The following is a 17,726-nucleotide window of genomic DNA, read 5'->3' as shown; positions in this document are numbered from 1 at the left end:
CAAGGCAATCTGACAGCGCCTGCCATGGAAACTTCACAGAATAAGATAACTGTGGATAGGTATTAGTCAAGCAGCACTTCTTCTGAAGGCTGCTCCTGGCTGCTGACACATCAGGGATTATACTGAATATTTTCTGATGGCTTTCTCCCTACTAAATGTATTGTTATATAAAGAAATATGTCTGACTTCTTTCTTTTCATTTGCCGCGCTACATAACGTCTTCTGTTGGCAGTACTTCGGGATAATGTAAAACTCGTTGAAATACTGCACTCGATCATTCTCCTTGGCTTGGAGAAGTGCGTTGTTTATGAATTTAGATTTTTTTTTTTTTTTTTTGGTCCTGTTTTATGCGCATGCATTATTCAGAAACGCATCATAAATAGTTTTCATTCTGATGAGTGCAGCCACCCCTACTGTAAATACAGCCATGACACCTCTAATGCATTTCCAGTGGCGCTGCTGCGGTTTGAAAGTGGCTGCCATGTCTGCTGAGGATACGGTTTCTATTTTCTCTTCACTCAGAAGAGACTCGGCAGCCTCCGTCTTTTTTTTTTCTTTCCTCCTATTTCCCACTTTAGCTCATCATTTTTCAACAGCCACCAGAGGGGGGAGGCCACTGATTTTTACATCTGATAGCAAAGCCCATCGCTCATCCTCACTGCGCTCTCTGTCTCTCACTTCAGTGGCCTCCTAATTTAATTTTAGAGGAGAAGTAAGAGCAAGTGGAGCGTGAGTGCTGAGATATTAATACTGCTTCTCCTGGAAATGATAATGATAAACTGCTATTGCACTTTTGCTTTCCGGTGTTTGCCAAGAGAGAATCCCAGTGAGCACGCAGTCATTTTGTTACACTGTGGTCAGCGTATCATGTCAAACATGCTTTCAAGTGCACTTTATTTTGTCGCTCTGCAGCCCAGTCAGTGAATATACTAGAATTCAATTAATATTCATAATTTCGTGTTCAATGTGTCATTACAATTTGAAAAATAACTCAATTTGTGTGGACAGAATTAGTCTCATTAGTTTAAATACCTTTGATTCCACTGGTGTGGGTGAAAACAGTCATTTCAGCTCTGGTTCCTCATGGGACACAATTCAGATCAAGGCAAACTTAAAAAAACTAAACAAAAAAACAATATCTGAACCACCTGGTATCTTTGTTTTTTTAGAAGTAGTTAAAGTATGACGCTTGTTAAATTGCAAGATGATAATAACGGTAAGAAAACTGATTATATATTTGAGCTTGACAGCTGATTCTTAAGATGGTCAAAACAGTGGGCAAAGACATTATCAAGTCAAAGTCCTCTTGGTTCTGGAGCTTTCAACCACATCACACCGTCCTCTTCAACAGATTGATTTGCTCAGTTGCCATGGAAACATCAATGATGAAACTGACATTGACTCAGTACACAATATACAGTAATTCAGACGTTGATCACTACAGTCGATTCTTGACCTTGGAAACAGCAGCTATCAGAACAATTTAATTCACTTACTAGCTTGCCGCAGAGCTTTAGACCCTTCAACTGAATTAATTTTGTCATTTTTATATGAAAGTGGCCAGATCTCATCCTCATCTGAAAAATGAAAGGTGAAATTCACACACAGTAAATCCACCCTTACACAGTTCAGTACTTATTGTGGATTACATCACCAAAGGGTTGTTGTATAACATGTATGACCTTACTGAGTCAGTACTGAATCCAGGACTGGTCTGTTTGTTGCGATACCAGTTATATTCCAGTGCAGCATTTACCTTGACCATCATCTCTGGCTTGCCTGTGGTCAAGTGGTCCAGTCCAAAACATAGCACCCACTAAACTGTGAAGAAAAGAAAACTCATAATAGAGAAAAGGGAAAAATGCTGACAAGAAGATTAAAGTTGCAGTAGAAAAGAAGCAAAGTGTAAACATGAAAGTTTCTGTATTCTGTTTGAAACTACACAACAAAACTCCTCAGTGTTCCAGGCCTCCCAGGCTGATTTTATTTATTCATACCGAACTTTGTCAGCATCAGGTTTCTGATTCCCCCAGAAAGGTATTGGGACTGTGCTGTTTTTTTTAATTCAAGCATGTCATATTCATGTGTCATTCGATTACATTTTCTAATTTATGGTGCCTCTGACTCATGACAGTGACATGGCTCTAGAGATGGTTGTCGGGTAGTCAGACTACTGCTTTGATCCAGACTGAAACATCTCTTTAACTGTTACATTTATATCCACTTGATTTATTAAAATATTCCATAGAGACTTTAGCGATCCCTGACTTGATCCATTAATACCACAAGCAGTTAGGTTTTCATCTGTCCAGTGAATTTTTTTTCCAAATACCTGTCAAACTAATGGTGTTAGCTCGCTTAAGCCTCGCTAACATATACAACTGGCTGTCCAAAATCACTCACTAATCACTGTATAATCCATTTGCCATTCTGTAGTGCTGTCCGAATGTTATGTGATTTTTTTATAGTATAGTAAAGTACCGACATTCCCATCCGCCTCAGCTGTTGTGTTCAACACCATTAAGCCAAGGTTGCCATATAAATACACTAAACGGATATGGTTAATCTGGTTAACATGACACGTGCCAAATTTCAGCATGCTAGAATACTCATTGTGAGCATTGTAGCATGCTGATATGAACGTAGTTTAAGTTGGCGTGTAGACTGTCACAAACCACTGCCACTCTTTATCTGTGTTCCATGCAAAGTCTGTGAGATGCTGCAGCTTTGTGGGCTGTAAAGCAAATCAGACATTTTTAGAATATTGAGGAAAATAAGCAGTGACTAAACAAACAGAAATCAGATTTAGATTTTCCCTGTAATTTGAAACTCTCATGAATCTCATCCAGGTTATTTGTTTCATTATTTTTTCTTCCGTCTTCCCAGCCTTCAGCTCGGCCATCCATTCTCTCGATGGGGCGACGCAGCGGGGTGACTTTGTCTCCATCCTCAGGGAGTTTGGGAACCACTACGTCCAGGAGGCAGTGTACGGCTTCCAGGAGTCCTGTACCATCTGGTACCCCAACAAGCAGGTCCAGAGACAGCTGTGGCTGGAGTACCAGGATATTAGCAAAGGTAGGACGCATATGATGAAGGATTTTATTTATTAATGAAGGAAATGGCCTGAGCTTCAAAGATAAAGTGAACAGTTTAATTCAGGCAGTTTGTTATGCACCCACTGACTGTACCAATTCATACACTACCACCACCATACAATACTTGGCTTGTGATGCTGGATGTGTGTGTTGGGCAAACTGGATGATTATATTAAAAAGAGTTAATGCTTGTCAGGAGAAATACTTGTACCTCACATGGGGCCTCTTTTCACAAAGCTCTTCTCTTCTTCTTTTCTTAGTTGTGCCCTGTTTTAGAGGAAAGTAATGGGCTCCTGGGGTGGAAGCCTTTTAGATATCCTCTCGAGGCCAATGTTTCAACCTTCACTTTTTATTCCTTATCCATCTTTTACGGAAGTATGCCTTTTTAATCGTTTTGGTTGGGGAGTGGGTTGTTACTCTGGGCAACATAACAAAGAACACAAACAACCATATCAAAGATTGTCTCATTCCAAAAGCTACTATCAAATGTCTGGAGTGAGTTAAAACTGTGCTTGGTTGGTTTATATAACCAATTTTTATTTGAGTTTGTTACAAATGTACTGAAAAAAAGAGGAAGAAAGGAGGAAATTATGCAAAACCCTTGACCCTTCATAGGGCTCCCTACTGTGCTGTGGCACCACACTCCAGTGCCACTGATTTCAGTTAAAGTTCACGGACAGCTGCTTCTGTTTCGATAAAATATATAATTATATTGTTTTGATCTTGGTACTAAAAACAATAGTTAACAATCTTTAATGCAGTTTTGAGGTATGCATAATATACTTGAGTACTGTCCTGTTATATAACATATTTACTCACTTTATTTCATGTTTTACTTTTTACTCTACTATTCCTAGCTTTTAAGCACAATTAAGTTTTTAAATCATCACATTTACCTACCATTAATTAATGCAATGTATTAATTATTAATACTCTGCATTAGCATTCTTACTTTGAACAATATTTGATCACTGCAGTTTATCCACTTTTACTAAAGTGGAACATCTGAATACTACCACTGCATGTACACACTTTTCAAACACAACACTTCTATTTAAATGAACAATCAAAGAACCAATGTCTTTGCTCTTTTGTTACGTCCTCAAAAATGCCAGCATGTGTCAGCCGTCCATCTTTCTGTTACCTGTGCTTGTTTTCTGAGTAAGTCACACCAGAGATAAGTAATAGCCTGTCTCTCACCACCATTTCACCTCAGTGCCTCCAAACTGCCCACAGTCATTACCTTTTTGCCTCTGCCACTTTTCTTCTCTTCACCCGCTTTGTCCGATGACACCCCCTGCTGTGCTGCACTGTTTGCTCCCAGTTACCGCTTCGCTGACAGATGGCATTAGTTGACTGAGTTTTCATGCTCTTATGAAAAGTGCATTTCTCTTCATTTTCAGCTTCTGACACACTGGTTGCACGAACCGTTAAATGATTCTCAATACAATCAAAAAAAATGCCACGCTTCTTCTTTTCAGCTGCTTCTTTGTAAACCATGAAGTTTTTTTCCCCCAACAACTAGGCAATGTACTTTTATTGTTCTTTTTTATGTGATTGGTGTCAGTTCACCTGCACTTTCTAACTTTTCAGCAGTTCTTGGGCATATGTTGAAGTTCACTTATACATCGTAACAAATACACAAACAATAATGACAGTTGATCAGTTTCAAATTCTGTTCTGATTAATATGTCTGGAAAAGCATGAAAATGAAATGCTCAAAAATAAATTTATCACACACTAATTTATCTGTATATACATTGTAAAACAATTTACATCACACTGCATGTTATTTGGACACATTTAAAAAAACATGAACAATTTCCAATAGAACATCATTTTGCAGGCCCAATAGTTTGTTGTGAGCTTCCAGAAAAAAAAAAAAATTCAATTGGTAAACTGCCAATTGATAAGTTCCCTTTAATTACAAGTGCAGCCTGCACAGCAAGACAGCTACATGAAATAAATACATGGTAATGATTTGGCACAAACTGTGTGAGAACTAAGTAGCTCATAGTGCATGTTTCAGTCAGGAGCCTACTTACAGTTACTTGTGTTACCGAAGCGTCGTTGTGTAACTGAGAGGAAAAGTCATAATAGAGAAAAGGGAAAGAAGCCGAGAAAGTTGCAATACAAAGTGTTTTTATATTTATTTCTCAAGGTAGAAATCAAAGTGGTTATTTTTAATGATGAATCTCAGACACTAAGACTGTCTCCCCTTTTACTTCCATATTCTCATGATAACTACTACATCTTTTCACTTGCCTCTTGATGTGAACAGCAGCAGAAGAACATTTCGTCTGCAGCCTATGCATTCCTGTTGTTATCCGCAGTGGTGTGTAATTATTTTCACCATAAATGTAACTAAGTAAAAGTGTTCTGCAATACAACTACTCCCAGAAGTACATTTCATTGAAAAAAAACTACTCAATGTAACAGAGTAAATGTAATGCGTTACCACCCACCACTGGATATCCGTGCCCACGTTGAAGCAACGATAAAAACATTGTGGGGCTTAAAATCTGACTCTGAAACTGGTGCGAAATCAAACTGAGATTTATTTCTCCTCATCAAACGGAGAGCGTGGTGATTACGTTGGTGCAGTGAAAATGTGAAATGATCCAATCTAAGTGGGCAACTGTTTCAACTAGAACAGCACCATCAGTTACTCAGAAAATAAATAGATTCCACTGGCAAAAAAACTTGAAAATCAGAGTCATCTTTCTTAATCTCTTCCTGGCTTCTTGGAAACGTCCTGGCCTTTTGGAGGGAGTAATGAGCTCACAGGAGAGTTTAATGATCCATGTCCTCAGCCTTTGCTCCAAATACAAGATGTGCCCCACTGCAGCCTCCCTCTATATTCAGTGAGGAGCTGAGCTGATCATTTTCTGCATCTTAGTTGCTGGGGCAAAGCTGCTGTAAGCTCTTTGAAAGCTCATTCATGTATATGATTAATCAAACGTAAACAGAATAGAAAAAAACGAAAAGAACGGATCCTAAATGTCCTTCCAGTACTCACACAATCCTTTCATGCGTATGAATTACAGTTACCTGGATTATATGATTCCAGATTCATTCACCCAGTCAACTACTGTGTGGGCTGAAACGCAAACAGCGTTTGTAACTTGTCATAAGTATTATAATTGGACCGCCGTCTAAAACAACCAATTCGCTAGGTTATATTTTCACCTTTATACAAAATCAATAAAAGCTGTTGCAGGAACTGTGATGTTTTGTGGCAAATAGTTCATCGAATACACAGCAGACTGCAGCTCGGGTGAGAGAAGCACACGGTACGCTGCAGTCTGTAAAGTAATTGAGTGAGGCCAATTGTTTCTGAATGAGCCAGCAGCTCGGAAACAGCACACACACACACACACACACACACACACACACTTTTGGATATATTTACACATGCCTAACTATCTGCAATTTTTTTAAGATGTGGCCATAGCCTTATAAATGCTTTCTCTCTCTCTCTCTCTCTCTCTATGCGTGCGTGTGGGTGTGCGTGCTTGGGCATGATCCCTTGTCCGGGTGATTAATAGCACTTTCTTCGCAGCACTAGCTTGTGATATGAGTTTCCTATTGTCAGACACATGACCTCAATTACCACGCCACAGATCAGACAAGAGCAGCGAGAGAGCCGCCGCCGCCGCTGCTCATGTTGCAGCGCTTTATTATACTGGGAAAATGCATTTGATTGGAAAGTTAAAGACCTTAAAAGACTGTTGGAAGTGGCTTTAGTTATCTTCTGCTTTGTAAAGTGATAGCGTGCGAGCTGCCGTATGTGTTGTGCACTTACCTTTATGGGCATATATCTTGATAATGCAACTGAACGAGTTTCAAAGTCACCTTTTACTGTCATTCATACTCTTAGTAAGTATACTGGTGATCTTATCTCATCTTATCTCATCTTAACTCTAATATCTTTTCACGCAAATTGGAAAAAATAGTGCAACATAAGTTTTGACATAAAAAACAGAACAAAACTACAAAGCACCTTCAAAGGAACCTTGGCAGAATAAATAATTTATGCACTGTGACACTTTGTGCCTGGTTTAAATTGGAGTTTTTCTGCCCTAACTGATGAAGACTCAAAAACGTCACTTGAGGGAATTTATCAGACTTCGTCCAGCTCCCTCTGGAGCCACATGTACAGTAGTACTGCTAAAGAGCTGAGATAAAAAGTACAGCAGCATAAACAGAATGGAATTGGAGTTTCTGTGTGCTTGACTGAAACTGAATTATTTAAAGCTGCACTAATATTTTTGCCTCAGTAATATAAATCTATAGACAATGAGAAAAGAATTGTTCTTAAAGAACTGATGAGCCCACGAAGAATTATCAACCACATTTGCAGGACTGTCAGTAAATTATATTTTAAAGTTGCATTCATTTGGTTTTCTATTTGACAAAGTTACTGTTTTTACTTTACTCTCACCTCTTTGTTTTTTCTTTGCAGCTGCAGGCAGCAGCTTCAACAAAGAGCCTTGATAAATTTGCTGTTCACAGCCTATTTAGCAATGAGCAGAAACAGAGTTTGCAACTAGCTACTGAACATAGTTGAATTTAGCTGCTGAAGAGGCACTTAAGTTGGTGGAAACTAAAGCAGGGGTATAGAGAGTAAATAATGGACTTTAAATACATTCTAATGTTGCCCTGCTCTGAGATTTTTGTTCAGAGTAACTCAGCTACTTCAAAATGTCCTGATCTCCAGGAGTTGAGCTTCTCAGCAGGCTGTGGAGGCCGATACCAGGACCTCATGAAACTAATGAACCATGACTTTACAGTCACTGATGAATTCAAGGGAAGCATTGATTCAATGGGAGGAAAAGTATTCAAGTTATACACATTTTCATTGAGCACACAAGAGGTGACTGATTATTTTCAGCAAATAATTCTGATTCTGTGGCCTTGGCAGTCACCAGATCAGAAGAATGGTGCCCCGTTGACTTTCCGAGGAACAAATTCACAACCTACCATTGATATTCTCTTCGAAGTTTCATCCATTCTACTAACTAACTGTTTGTTATTGGGAAGAGGCTGTACCTTACTAGCAAGTATAGAAAATCTTTTCGCACAGTATTTGATGGCTCATATCAAATATCTTTAAAGAGCTGCCTCTGAACTATACATTTTGAAATTCATAAAACAGGGCCAGTACCACAGTTGTTTGAAAATGCCTTCAGAAAATATACAAGCTGGATGTGAATAAAATGTGCGTTATTGAGCTCCGTTCGTATCTCCTTCACTTAGTGACCTGGCACATGAAAAATGTGTGAAGTCCAGTTTGCTTGAAAATAATTAGATGCTTTGGAGTTTCTGTCAAAACATTCCAACAGCGCTGAAAATTCAAACTTGCTTCAAACGCCCTTAAAGGTGACATTACGGAGCTTGTTAAATTGCGGAATGTCAGATGAAATTGAAAATAGCTTACACAGAAGAGTAATGTCAGACTCAAGGAAAGGTGTGTCTGCAGCAAACCGACCGCAAATAGTGTTGCTGCAAATTTAATATCGTGCTATTGCGTCCTCCATCAGTCTACTTCTCTTTGTCTGTCTCCTCCTCATCTATATTTTCTCTCACTGTCACGGACTCAGCCGTCCTCGTTAAATTCTCTCTCAATTACATGACCTCCTTCCTCAACCTCAGGTGTCGGCTCTTTACCGAGCTCCAGAGCAGGGCACTGGTAGTGTGATCGCCTTGCTGGCAGCAAGGTAAAAATAGGTGCCTTATTTATTCTATTAGGGCCTGTCATTTGAACAAAGAAGCAGCAGAGGAAGTCTCACTACGGGGGCCAGATAAAGGAGACGAGGAGAAGGGGGAAGGAGAGCCGCAAGAAAGACATGGCAGAATTTATTCACAGCTGACCCTGACCTCCGTGACCCCCTTCACACCCACACACACCTCAGATCAGCACCTGCTGCCCTGCTGGTAATGACACAGTGCTCACTGTTTTTACCAGCATTGTTGTAGTTTCTCTACTTCAAGTCCACACATGGTTCAACCTTATAGTCTAAAATCTGTATCCATTATGTTATTACATACATCTCCATCCACATGTAAAAGCTCATAATAATTCCTTTGTTGTACTGCAGTACTTAACATGTGAAGTATTTTTTTGGGACCACTAAAACACTATTTAATGTAATAAAACTTTTTCTTTACAAAAATGCTCAGTATATGAATATATATTTAACATAGTACCAATCTATATTTGTATATATATGGTACAACTAAGCAATGATTCAGACTGAAATAAAATAAAACTGTCAGAAACTAATGTACACAAAACTCCACAGACAGTTGTATGATACCTGTACCTATTATATTACACAGTACATATATCATAAATACTAGAGTACCATCATTAACTGTAGAAAGAAAAAAAAGAATTGTGTGAAGGGGTTTAAATGTATATTTGCATAGTTTAGAAGAATGTATGGCTTAAACATCACATTTATCTCTTTTTAATAGATGGAAACAGTGGTCTTTAGGGAGAGTAGTTTTTTACTTCACACATGAACCAGGGAGAAAATCTGCCAAACAAGAACTACTAAAATAACAGGTGTGAACAATACGCTCAAAAAGAAAGTCTGAAAGATCTGTGTATTGACCTAAAACATGCATCTCACCATTTTATGGAAGCATTTCTTTGCCATTTTCCTGATTTGCGGAGGAAGTTGACATTGTTAATTCCACATGAAAAGCTCAGGTTGTCTGGGTAATGTTTCCTGCAGGGGAAACAACGATCAATGATCAAATCATCAGAGCTGTTGGAATTATCATGTTTGATGCAGGGAGCAATTAAGAGGTTAGAAACCAAGTGATATATTTTGATCTGACTGGATTTGAGCTGCAGTTAATGATTGTTGCAGCTATTCTTGTTTTAGTGATATGGGATTGGGGATATAATATACAAACTGCACAGACACTAAATTTAGGTCAACAAGAGGTTGATAGTGTTGGTTATCAAATTGATGAAATGTTATATCAGTTACTGGTTACATTATGGCTGTGTTCAGTGTGCGTAGAGAGTTACAGTAAAATCCATAGTAATCCGGATGCACATATTACAATTCACAAGTTTGATATCCAGCTGTTCTTTTTCTCTGAACCCAGGGCTGGACTGGCAATCTGGCATACCAGGCATTTTCCCGGTGGGCCGACTTCCCTCGAGGGCCGACGGCCGCCCCCGGTTTTTAAAACTGACCGGCGGCCCACGATGTCATGTTGACGGCCCTCGGCCCATGCATGTGGGGGGGGGGGGGGTACTAAATTTGTGTCTCAGATGTCACTTCGGCACTATTCGGTGGGTAACCTAACCAATACGCCGCCATACGCACTGAAACTGTGCCTGCTGAAGACAAGTGCACAAGTGCGCCATCTAATAATAAATAATAATAATATTACCTTTATTTTATAATGCGCTTTTCAAGGACCCAAAGTCCGTAGAATCTGCTTGTCTTGACTACTTCCATCAAGAAATAACATGAAGATCTGTGCGTTATAAATCTGATGTTGTATGTGCCTAACATCAGAGTGGGTATGTGCCCCCCTCTCTCTCTCTCTGTCCACTGAAGAGAGCAGATAAGGCCAGTTCATCGGCAGCTGCCAGGGGCTCTCTTCTCTCAACGTCAAGGTTTTCTGCCAGCAATCATGACAAATTTATAGATTCATTTTAAATAAACAATTGAGTGTGAAGTCACTGCACATTTCCTGGTGTTTTTTTGGTACCTGAAAGAGAGTTTTTTTAGTTAAATTGTGCACCTTTTCCACTAGGCCAGAACGTTTGTACATTTAGAAGACATAAGTTACGTCAGTTTAATGGCAGATGTGCTCCGCTAATTATGTGGGCCGGTCTGAGCCAAAAAATGCCCGGGCAGTTTTGTTCTCCCAGTCCAGCCCTGTCTGAACCTATTGATGAAGTAGACTCAGGATTACCAAATGAATACTCCTCCAACATACTGTACATTCATTGACATTCTTCTAGTGTGTGGCTCCATTTGTTACCTCCACATATTCACTAATCCATTATCAAGACAGACACTCACAAAGTATGAATGTCATCCAGCAGCTCTTTAGCCTGAGGCTATACAGTATTCTATAGATATTCTGCAGGTGCAATAGGTCAGGGTTTTGCTGGTTCTATAAGACCATTACCTGATATCTTATTTGAGTGCTTTTCTTTGGCCATGTTCATTTGCACTGCACAGTTTATAACTTGCTGTAATACTTCATCAATCACTGCCAATATAGTAGTAGCTCTTAATCTCCCTGAACTAAAAGGTGATGTAGCTCTAAGTGAAGTAATTCCATAACTTTTCAATTTTGTCCAAAGCAAATTATAAGTTTGGACTAGATGCTCAGAGTTATTTGGAAGTTTCCTCATCACTGTAAGAATAAGGCTTGAGTTATTGTACTTGTTTCTAAGGGGAGCAGATCAACATTACACTATTCAATGTTTCCTCCCCTACAATGAACTGCTCTACGGGCCAGAGATGATTCATTTAGCTCATTTATTCAACCAAGGTACTTTACTTAAATAACTACACTATATAGTATAATATTTTAGTGTGTACTGCATTAGTGTGTTAAGATTTGAGATACAAAATATATATTGGTGGGCATAATATGAGGAAACATTTAACATTAAACTGCCCAATAGGAAGCCTTCATTAGGTAGTCAACATTATAATGTTGTAGACCATTTAATGTGTAGCTTATATGTTAACTGGGCTTTAAAATTTTAAACACATTGATATAAAAATAAGAAGTGAAACTTTAAATGCTGGACTTGTAATTGAGTTTTTGTATCTTGCAATATTGCAATTTAAGGATTTGAAAATATAGTAATCATAATATAATAATTATATTAAACTTTACTTAGATGGCACTTTTCAAAAGAATCATTAACAAAGTGTTTCACAGACAAAAACAGAAAATACATGCAGTTTAAACAAGTTAATTCAAGATAATTGACATAATAAAGCAACATTTAAAAGCCATTTTATAAAAATTTGTTTTTAAAAGAGGATACTGACTGATCAACATTTATTTGTGAAATGTATAGAAATAGGAGACTTCAGCACTAATCAATAATAACAATTGGACATGGATAGATTCCATCATTAAAAAATAACATTAGTTAATAGTTAAAAATTTTGAACTTTGATTTTGAAATTTCACACTTATAAGTTTCTCATTTGAATTTTACATTTACAGAATGAATAACAATGAATATTTTATTGATGTTTCTCTCTCTTCACTGATATATAGCGATTTATGCAATAAAATACTCAACCAACAACAAATCTGTTACAGGGCATTGTGAGGCAAATTCTTCTTAAAGCTTTGGCACCGTTCACCGCTCTGCTTTTTTTTTTTGACAAGTTTATCTGGGAACACATAAGTAGCTCTGCTCAATATCTTTCTTTTCTGACCTATTTCTTCTCTTTCGACAAACCCGTAGGCGTCAGAGACAAGTTAGGTCAAGGAGTGACAGGAAGCAGGAGTCCATTCCACCCTTCAGGAGAAAAAAAATGATGTGAGTGTGGAGGGCAGACAATAAGCGAAAGAGGTGAGAAAAATGTTGACGGGATTAAACAAAAGATGGACTGAAGAGCTGCAGGAAGAGAGAGGAGATTTCTCAAAATAGGGATTAGTAGGAGGTTGGTGAGACATTCAGAAGTGAATAGGAGTTTAAAAAAGGAGCAGATTATAAAGAGCAAGGACTGATTATGACGAGGAGGAGGAGGAACAAAGGAATTTTGTGGGAAGGAGATGAACAGTGGAGCAGCTACGATACAGAAAAGACACTGAGGAGGTGTGGACGGAGGTGTGGAGAAGATGTCATCTGCCTCTCTGAGGAGGAGGAGGAGGAGGAGGAGGCAAGGTGATAAATGTTCAGCTTGTTCAGATACCAGACAATTACTGTACATGTAGCAGATTCTGCTTTACTGCAGGTGTCTGTGTACTCACATGCATTTTTAAATATCTCTGTCTTGAGCATCTCATATATACTTCTATATACTTCTACTGCACCAGTGTCTGTTTGTGACGATATGAATATTCAGAAATGAAAACCACCGAACTGGTCGTGCTGGATGATGTTACAGCAGCATAACGTTCACCACAGCTTCTCCAGACTCTTTGTCACATGTGCTCTGTGTGAACCTGATCTCTTCTGTGAAGAAACGGGGCGCTATTGGCGGACCTGCCAATTCTGGTGTCCTCTGGCAAATGCCAATCGAGCTGCACAGTGCCGGGCTGTGAGCACAGGTCCCACTAGAGGACGTCAGGCCCTCATGTCACTCTCATGGAGTCTAGTATTCTGCTGGAGGTCATTTTGTAGAGCTCTGGCAGTGCTCCTCCTGTTCCTCCTCACACAAAGGAGCAGATACCAGTCCTGCTGTTGCGTTGATGTCCTGTTGCTCTTCTTGTGTAACTGCCCGTCTGCTGGTATCTCCTCCATGCTCTTGAGATCGTGCTGGGAGACACAACAAACCTTCTTGAGACCACATGTATGGAGCTGTGCGACCTGATTGGGCTGCAGATACCGCCTCATGCTACCAGAAGGGACAAGGACACTAACGGGGGTTGTTTTGCTTTTTTGCGTCTCCTTTGCACCTGTCAATTTAATTTGCACCAAAGCAGGAGAAATTGATTCACAATCACTTGTGCTTCCTAAATGGACAGATCGATATCCCTGAAATTTAACTGTTCCACTGTGACGATTAGGCATTCCCTTCATTTTTTTTAGCAGTTGTATATAGAACCTAAATTCAGAAAATAAACATATTTTATATTGGTTTTGATCTCATTGAATATTGGCTTACATATTCACTGATACATCTGCAAAAGGCTCATATCAGCCAATATTATTGGCCAACTGATAAATCTATCAGGCTTTAGTTTAAGTGTTATAATGAATGAGGAATCAAGGTGAATGTTGCAGACCATGTGTTGCCTTTTTCATAACCGTCAGATTTGTATCTCACATCTATAAGATGCAGATGTTTATAAAATACTAAGTCATAGTTGTAAGCCACAGCAACATAATAACCAGATAATAAGACAGTAGCAGCTTCATTAACTGATTTAATGAGTCATCCTCAATTAATTGTCTTATTATTTACTGTTGCATACATTCAGTTTGTACTTGTGTAGAGCCAAGCATGGATGCAAGATAAATATGATCGTGTTTCCCAAGCACTGCATTCAAAAAGACAATACCACAGCCTGCATGGATTTCCTTGTTTAACTTTATTATATGCACTGTGTCAACGATGTCATTTACACGACTGACAAACAGAATGTGATTTTCTTACGTATACGTGGAATATTCCTCAGAGTAAACTCACGCACACGAAGACGCCGATCATTAGGAGCAGAAATATGCAAAATGTCACTGTAGGGCACTCAGAAAACAGGGCTAAACAAATGAGAAAAAATGAAAGTAATTAATTGTGTTTGCTCTTCAGTAATTGAGTCTCCCCCCTCAGGTCTGAGTGCTGCAGACAAACATGTCTATTTCAATATGTATGGCTCCTCAAAGCAGAATCCTAATGAACAAATCACAGAATCCTTAAAGACTCTTTTTTTTTGATAAATACATTTTAAATTTGAGTCTGGTATCTACCTACGGAAGAGGATTAGGGCCAATGTGGAAAAAGAAAGTAAGTTCTGACTTTTTTCTCAGAATTTTGACTTTAATATCAGAATTCTGACTTTTTTCTCACAATTCTGAGTTTGAAGTCAGAAGTATGGGTGCCTGTAGGGAACCAACTTCGGGGGCACACTAGAGTGGAGGGGAGGAGAGAGACCAAAAATGTCGGACTTCAGTGAGTTTTTGCGTGCTCGAAGGTCCCCGAGGAAGCCATTTCATTCATGGAAGAGCAGAAGGTGAGTGAAGAAGATATTTGTTGGTTTGGTGTTTGTAAAAACGAAGAAATGGCTGCTGATATGATGTATAGTAGCTCTCCCCTCCACTCAAGTGCGCCCCGAAGTTTGTTCGTTACAGGCACCCATACTTCTGACTTTAAACTTTAAATTCTGAGTTTAAAGTCAGAACTCACTTTTTTTTCCACAGTGGCCCTAATCCTCTACCATATCTACCTTTTCATTATGTTACCAAATTAATATCTCGAGTCGCAGCAAAAACTTTATTGAAATGCCACAAAATGTTTCATTCAGATTGTGAAATCCACATGAGGTATTCTCAGTCACGTCAGACAAGCAGGGATATTTACCCAACATGCTCGTGTGGGCACGCAGACGTGTGCATGTACACAGAGAGAAGCATGGAAATGAGAGGCAGGCAGCTTTAAATCTGCTATCTACCAGACAGCTGTGAGCCATCCTGCTTGCTCAGCAAAAACAGCCAGTTTAGTCAGTTTAATTCCATCTAAAGTGAGAGCTGAAACAATATCATAGGGAATGAATCGCCTGTCTGAGTCAGCTCAGTGTGTGATAACTTGGGGCCTTTTAAGTTTTAAAGGAAAGGGTATGGTGAGTAGAAAGCTGAATACTGAACACTGTGATGGATTACATTGTCGTCTATGGTATATGTCATATGAAACAGTAATACATCACAGCTTTGTTTTAATTAAAGCTTTTTCATACATCAAGGTCTGGTTAAAAAACAACAAAACGACTGCGGACATGATTTACATTAGTGTCAGTCACACTTTTTTATATCTCAGGCATTCAATGAGAAAACCCTCACTAGAAGAAAATAACAGCACTGGTTGTTTGTTCAAATGGTTACCAGGATGTCGCGTTGCCATGCAAACTGCCTCTCTGCGCGGTTTTCATAGCAAAAGGCAGACGTTTCATATCACTGCTACAGCACCAGAAACCATTGGGATAAGATCAGTGTGTGGGCTCGGACCAATAAAGCCTGTGACTTTACTACGGAGGAGATCCCTTCAACTTATCGGCTTCACACTTGACATGTGTCGTGTTCATGACCGAAGGTAGAGAGGCGTCAAATTTTAAGCGATTTGGTCACACAGCATGTTCGACATTAATAAACAGCGTGTTCACAACAACAGGTGCATTGGTTCTGCATACTGAGTCAAGCCTCACTGAACTTTGATCAACAGGTGATCAGCTCTCAGGGTTCTGTGGACTAAGTCTTTACTGCAGGTCATTTTTAAAGTTTTCATGTGTGCTTCATTCTTTAAGAAGTATATGTGGCACTAGTGCAGTACTAGTTTGAACCCAGTGATTAAGTATTCTTCAATACATATTTTCTGCAGCAGTATATTTGTGAAGTCCTAAATCTATCGTCAAACCTGAACCACTCACATGAATCATTAACATCATGGTGACAGGTTATTGCTTCAATATCATAATGTTGAATCGTTTTTTGTTTTTTTTTAAACACACAATTTGTTGTGTACGTTTGTAGAGTTTTTAAACCTGTGTTGTTTGTGATGTGATAGTTTGAAGATGAGTCATCAACTCAAATTCTAGTTCAGAGCCAAAGGTGTACAAGGACACTGACTCACAATGCACTGCAGTATAAGAATTTCTGATGATTTTCACAAAACGTTGGTGCCATTGGAAAGACTGAAGCTATGATCAGTAAAGAAAAGCACTGTTTGTTGCAATGTTGCTTGTGCTGATCTTACTCTGAACTCCAGTAAACAGTTAAATAAGCTCAAATTCCACTGTTATCTGTTTTTCATTGTTGTTTTACTTACTATATAATCATCTATAAATGGAGCTTCACATGCTTACTTAAAATTGAGCAAATTGCCCACTGAGACAAAGTGCGACTACCCTTCACCTTCACCTCTTATCTTAAATACAGTGCTTACTTGACTGCAAGCCTGTTGTGATTCATTATGTACTGGAGACCCCCTTGTGTCATTCATTATTTTCCAATCATGTCCTACACGACGTGTTGTGGTCGAGCCACTTGAATATCCTCCCTTCTCCACAGAAATGTAATTCCACTCCGAGGCAGTCAAGGTCGTCCCACAAAAGAAATTTAAACATTTTATTCTCCTTGACGGGAAGATGTGGAGGAGTAGATGGAGGAGTTGAGGGGCAGCCGGCCAGGCATCGCAATCGTTTTACCTTCTTCCAACAGTGTCTCTCTTGTTATTCTCGGTTTTTGCTCTGGCAAGAAAAAAGCAAGTGTTTTGAACTGTTTGCTTTTTTTTTCTGTGCTTTTTGCTATTTCTTTCCTCTCTTTTCATTCTCTCATCTTTCCTCCCTCCCTCTTTAAGCGATCCCTGCAGGGAATTCACTGTTAAATGTTCTCAATCTTGCATTTTTTTCCCACCCTCCAGCATTTTTCTAGGATCTTTTGTCTACCTGTTTCAATATTTTTCTCTTTCTATCTGTTGGTCATGACAGATTAGACAGTAATGTCTACTGTCTGTCTGCAGCCAAAGTGATTTGTATTCCGACCTGAGCCGTGTTGGGTTTTTTAAAAACTTTTTTTGCAGATGGAGCAGCAAACTTTGAGGCATTCTGGCAACAATTGCTCTTTTATGAAGTGTGATCTTAATATTCAGATCTGATTTCATACATATATGTTCGATATTTGATATACATTAATGTAGTAAGATAATTTATGAGAGACACTCAATAGCACTAGACACAAAAACTAGA

At 39.0% G+C, this 17,726-nt stretch overlaps 1 protein-coding gene across 12 annotated transcripts in view; it reads left to right on the top strand.

The window, feature by feature from the left end:
- astn1 (astrotactin 1) overlaps nt 1-17,726 on the top strand; it is a 389,228-nt gene that overhangs the window by 234,854 nt on the left and 136,648 nt on the right. For all 12 annotated transcript variants that reach the window (XM_069511745.1, XM_069511741.1, XM_069511748.1 and 9 more), the window contains one exon: nt 2,887-3,075. In XM_069511745.1, coding sequence (XP_069367846.1) covers nt 2,887-3,075 — 189 coding nt within the window. The remainder of the gene's footprint in view (nt 1-2,886; nt 3,076-17,726) is intronic.

This window comes from Paralichthys olivaceus, chromosome 16 (genome assembly GCF_024713975.1).
Source record: "Paralichthys olivaceus isolate ysfri-2021 chromosome 16, ASM2471397v2, whole genome shotgun sequence".
Classification (NCBI taxonomy): domain Eukaryota; kingdom Metazoa; phylum Chordata; class Actinopteri; order Pleuronectiformes; family Paralichthyidae; genus Paralichthys; species Paralichthys olivaceus.
The sequence above is the reverse complement of the archived record's forward strand: the minus strand, read 5'-3'. Positions and strand labels throughout refer to the sequence as shown.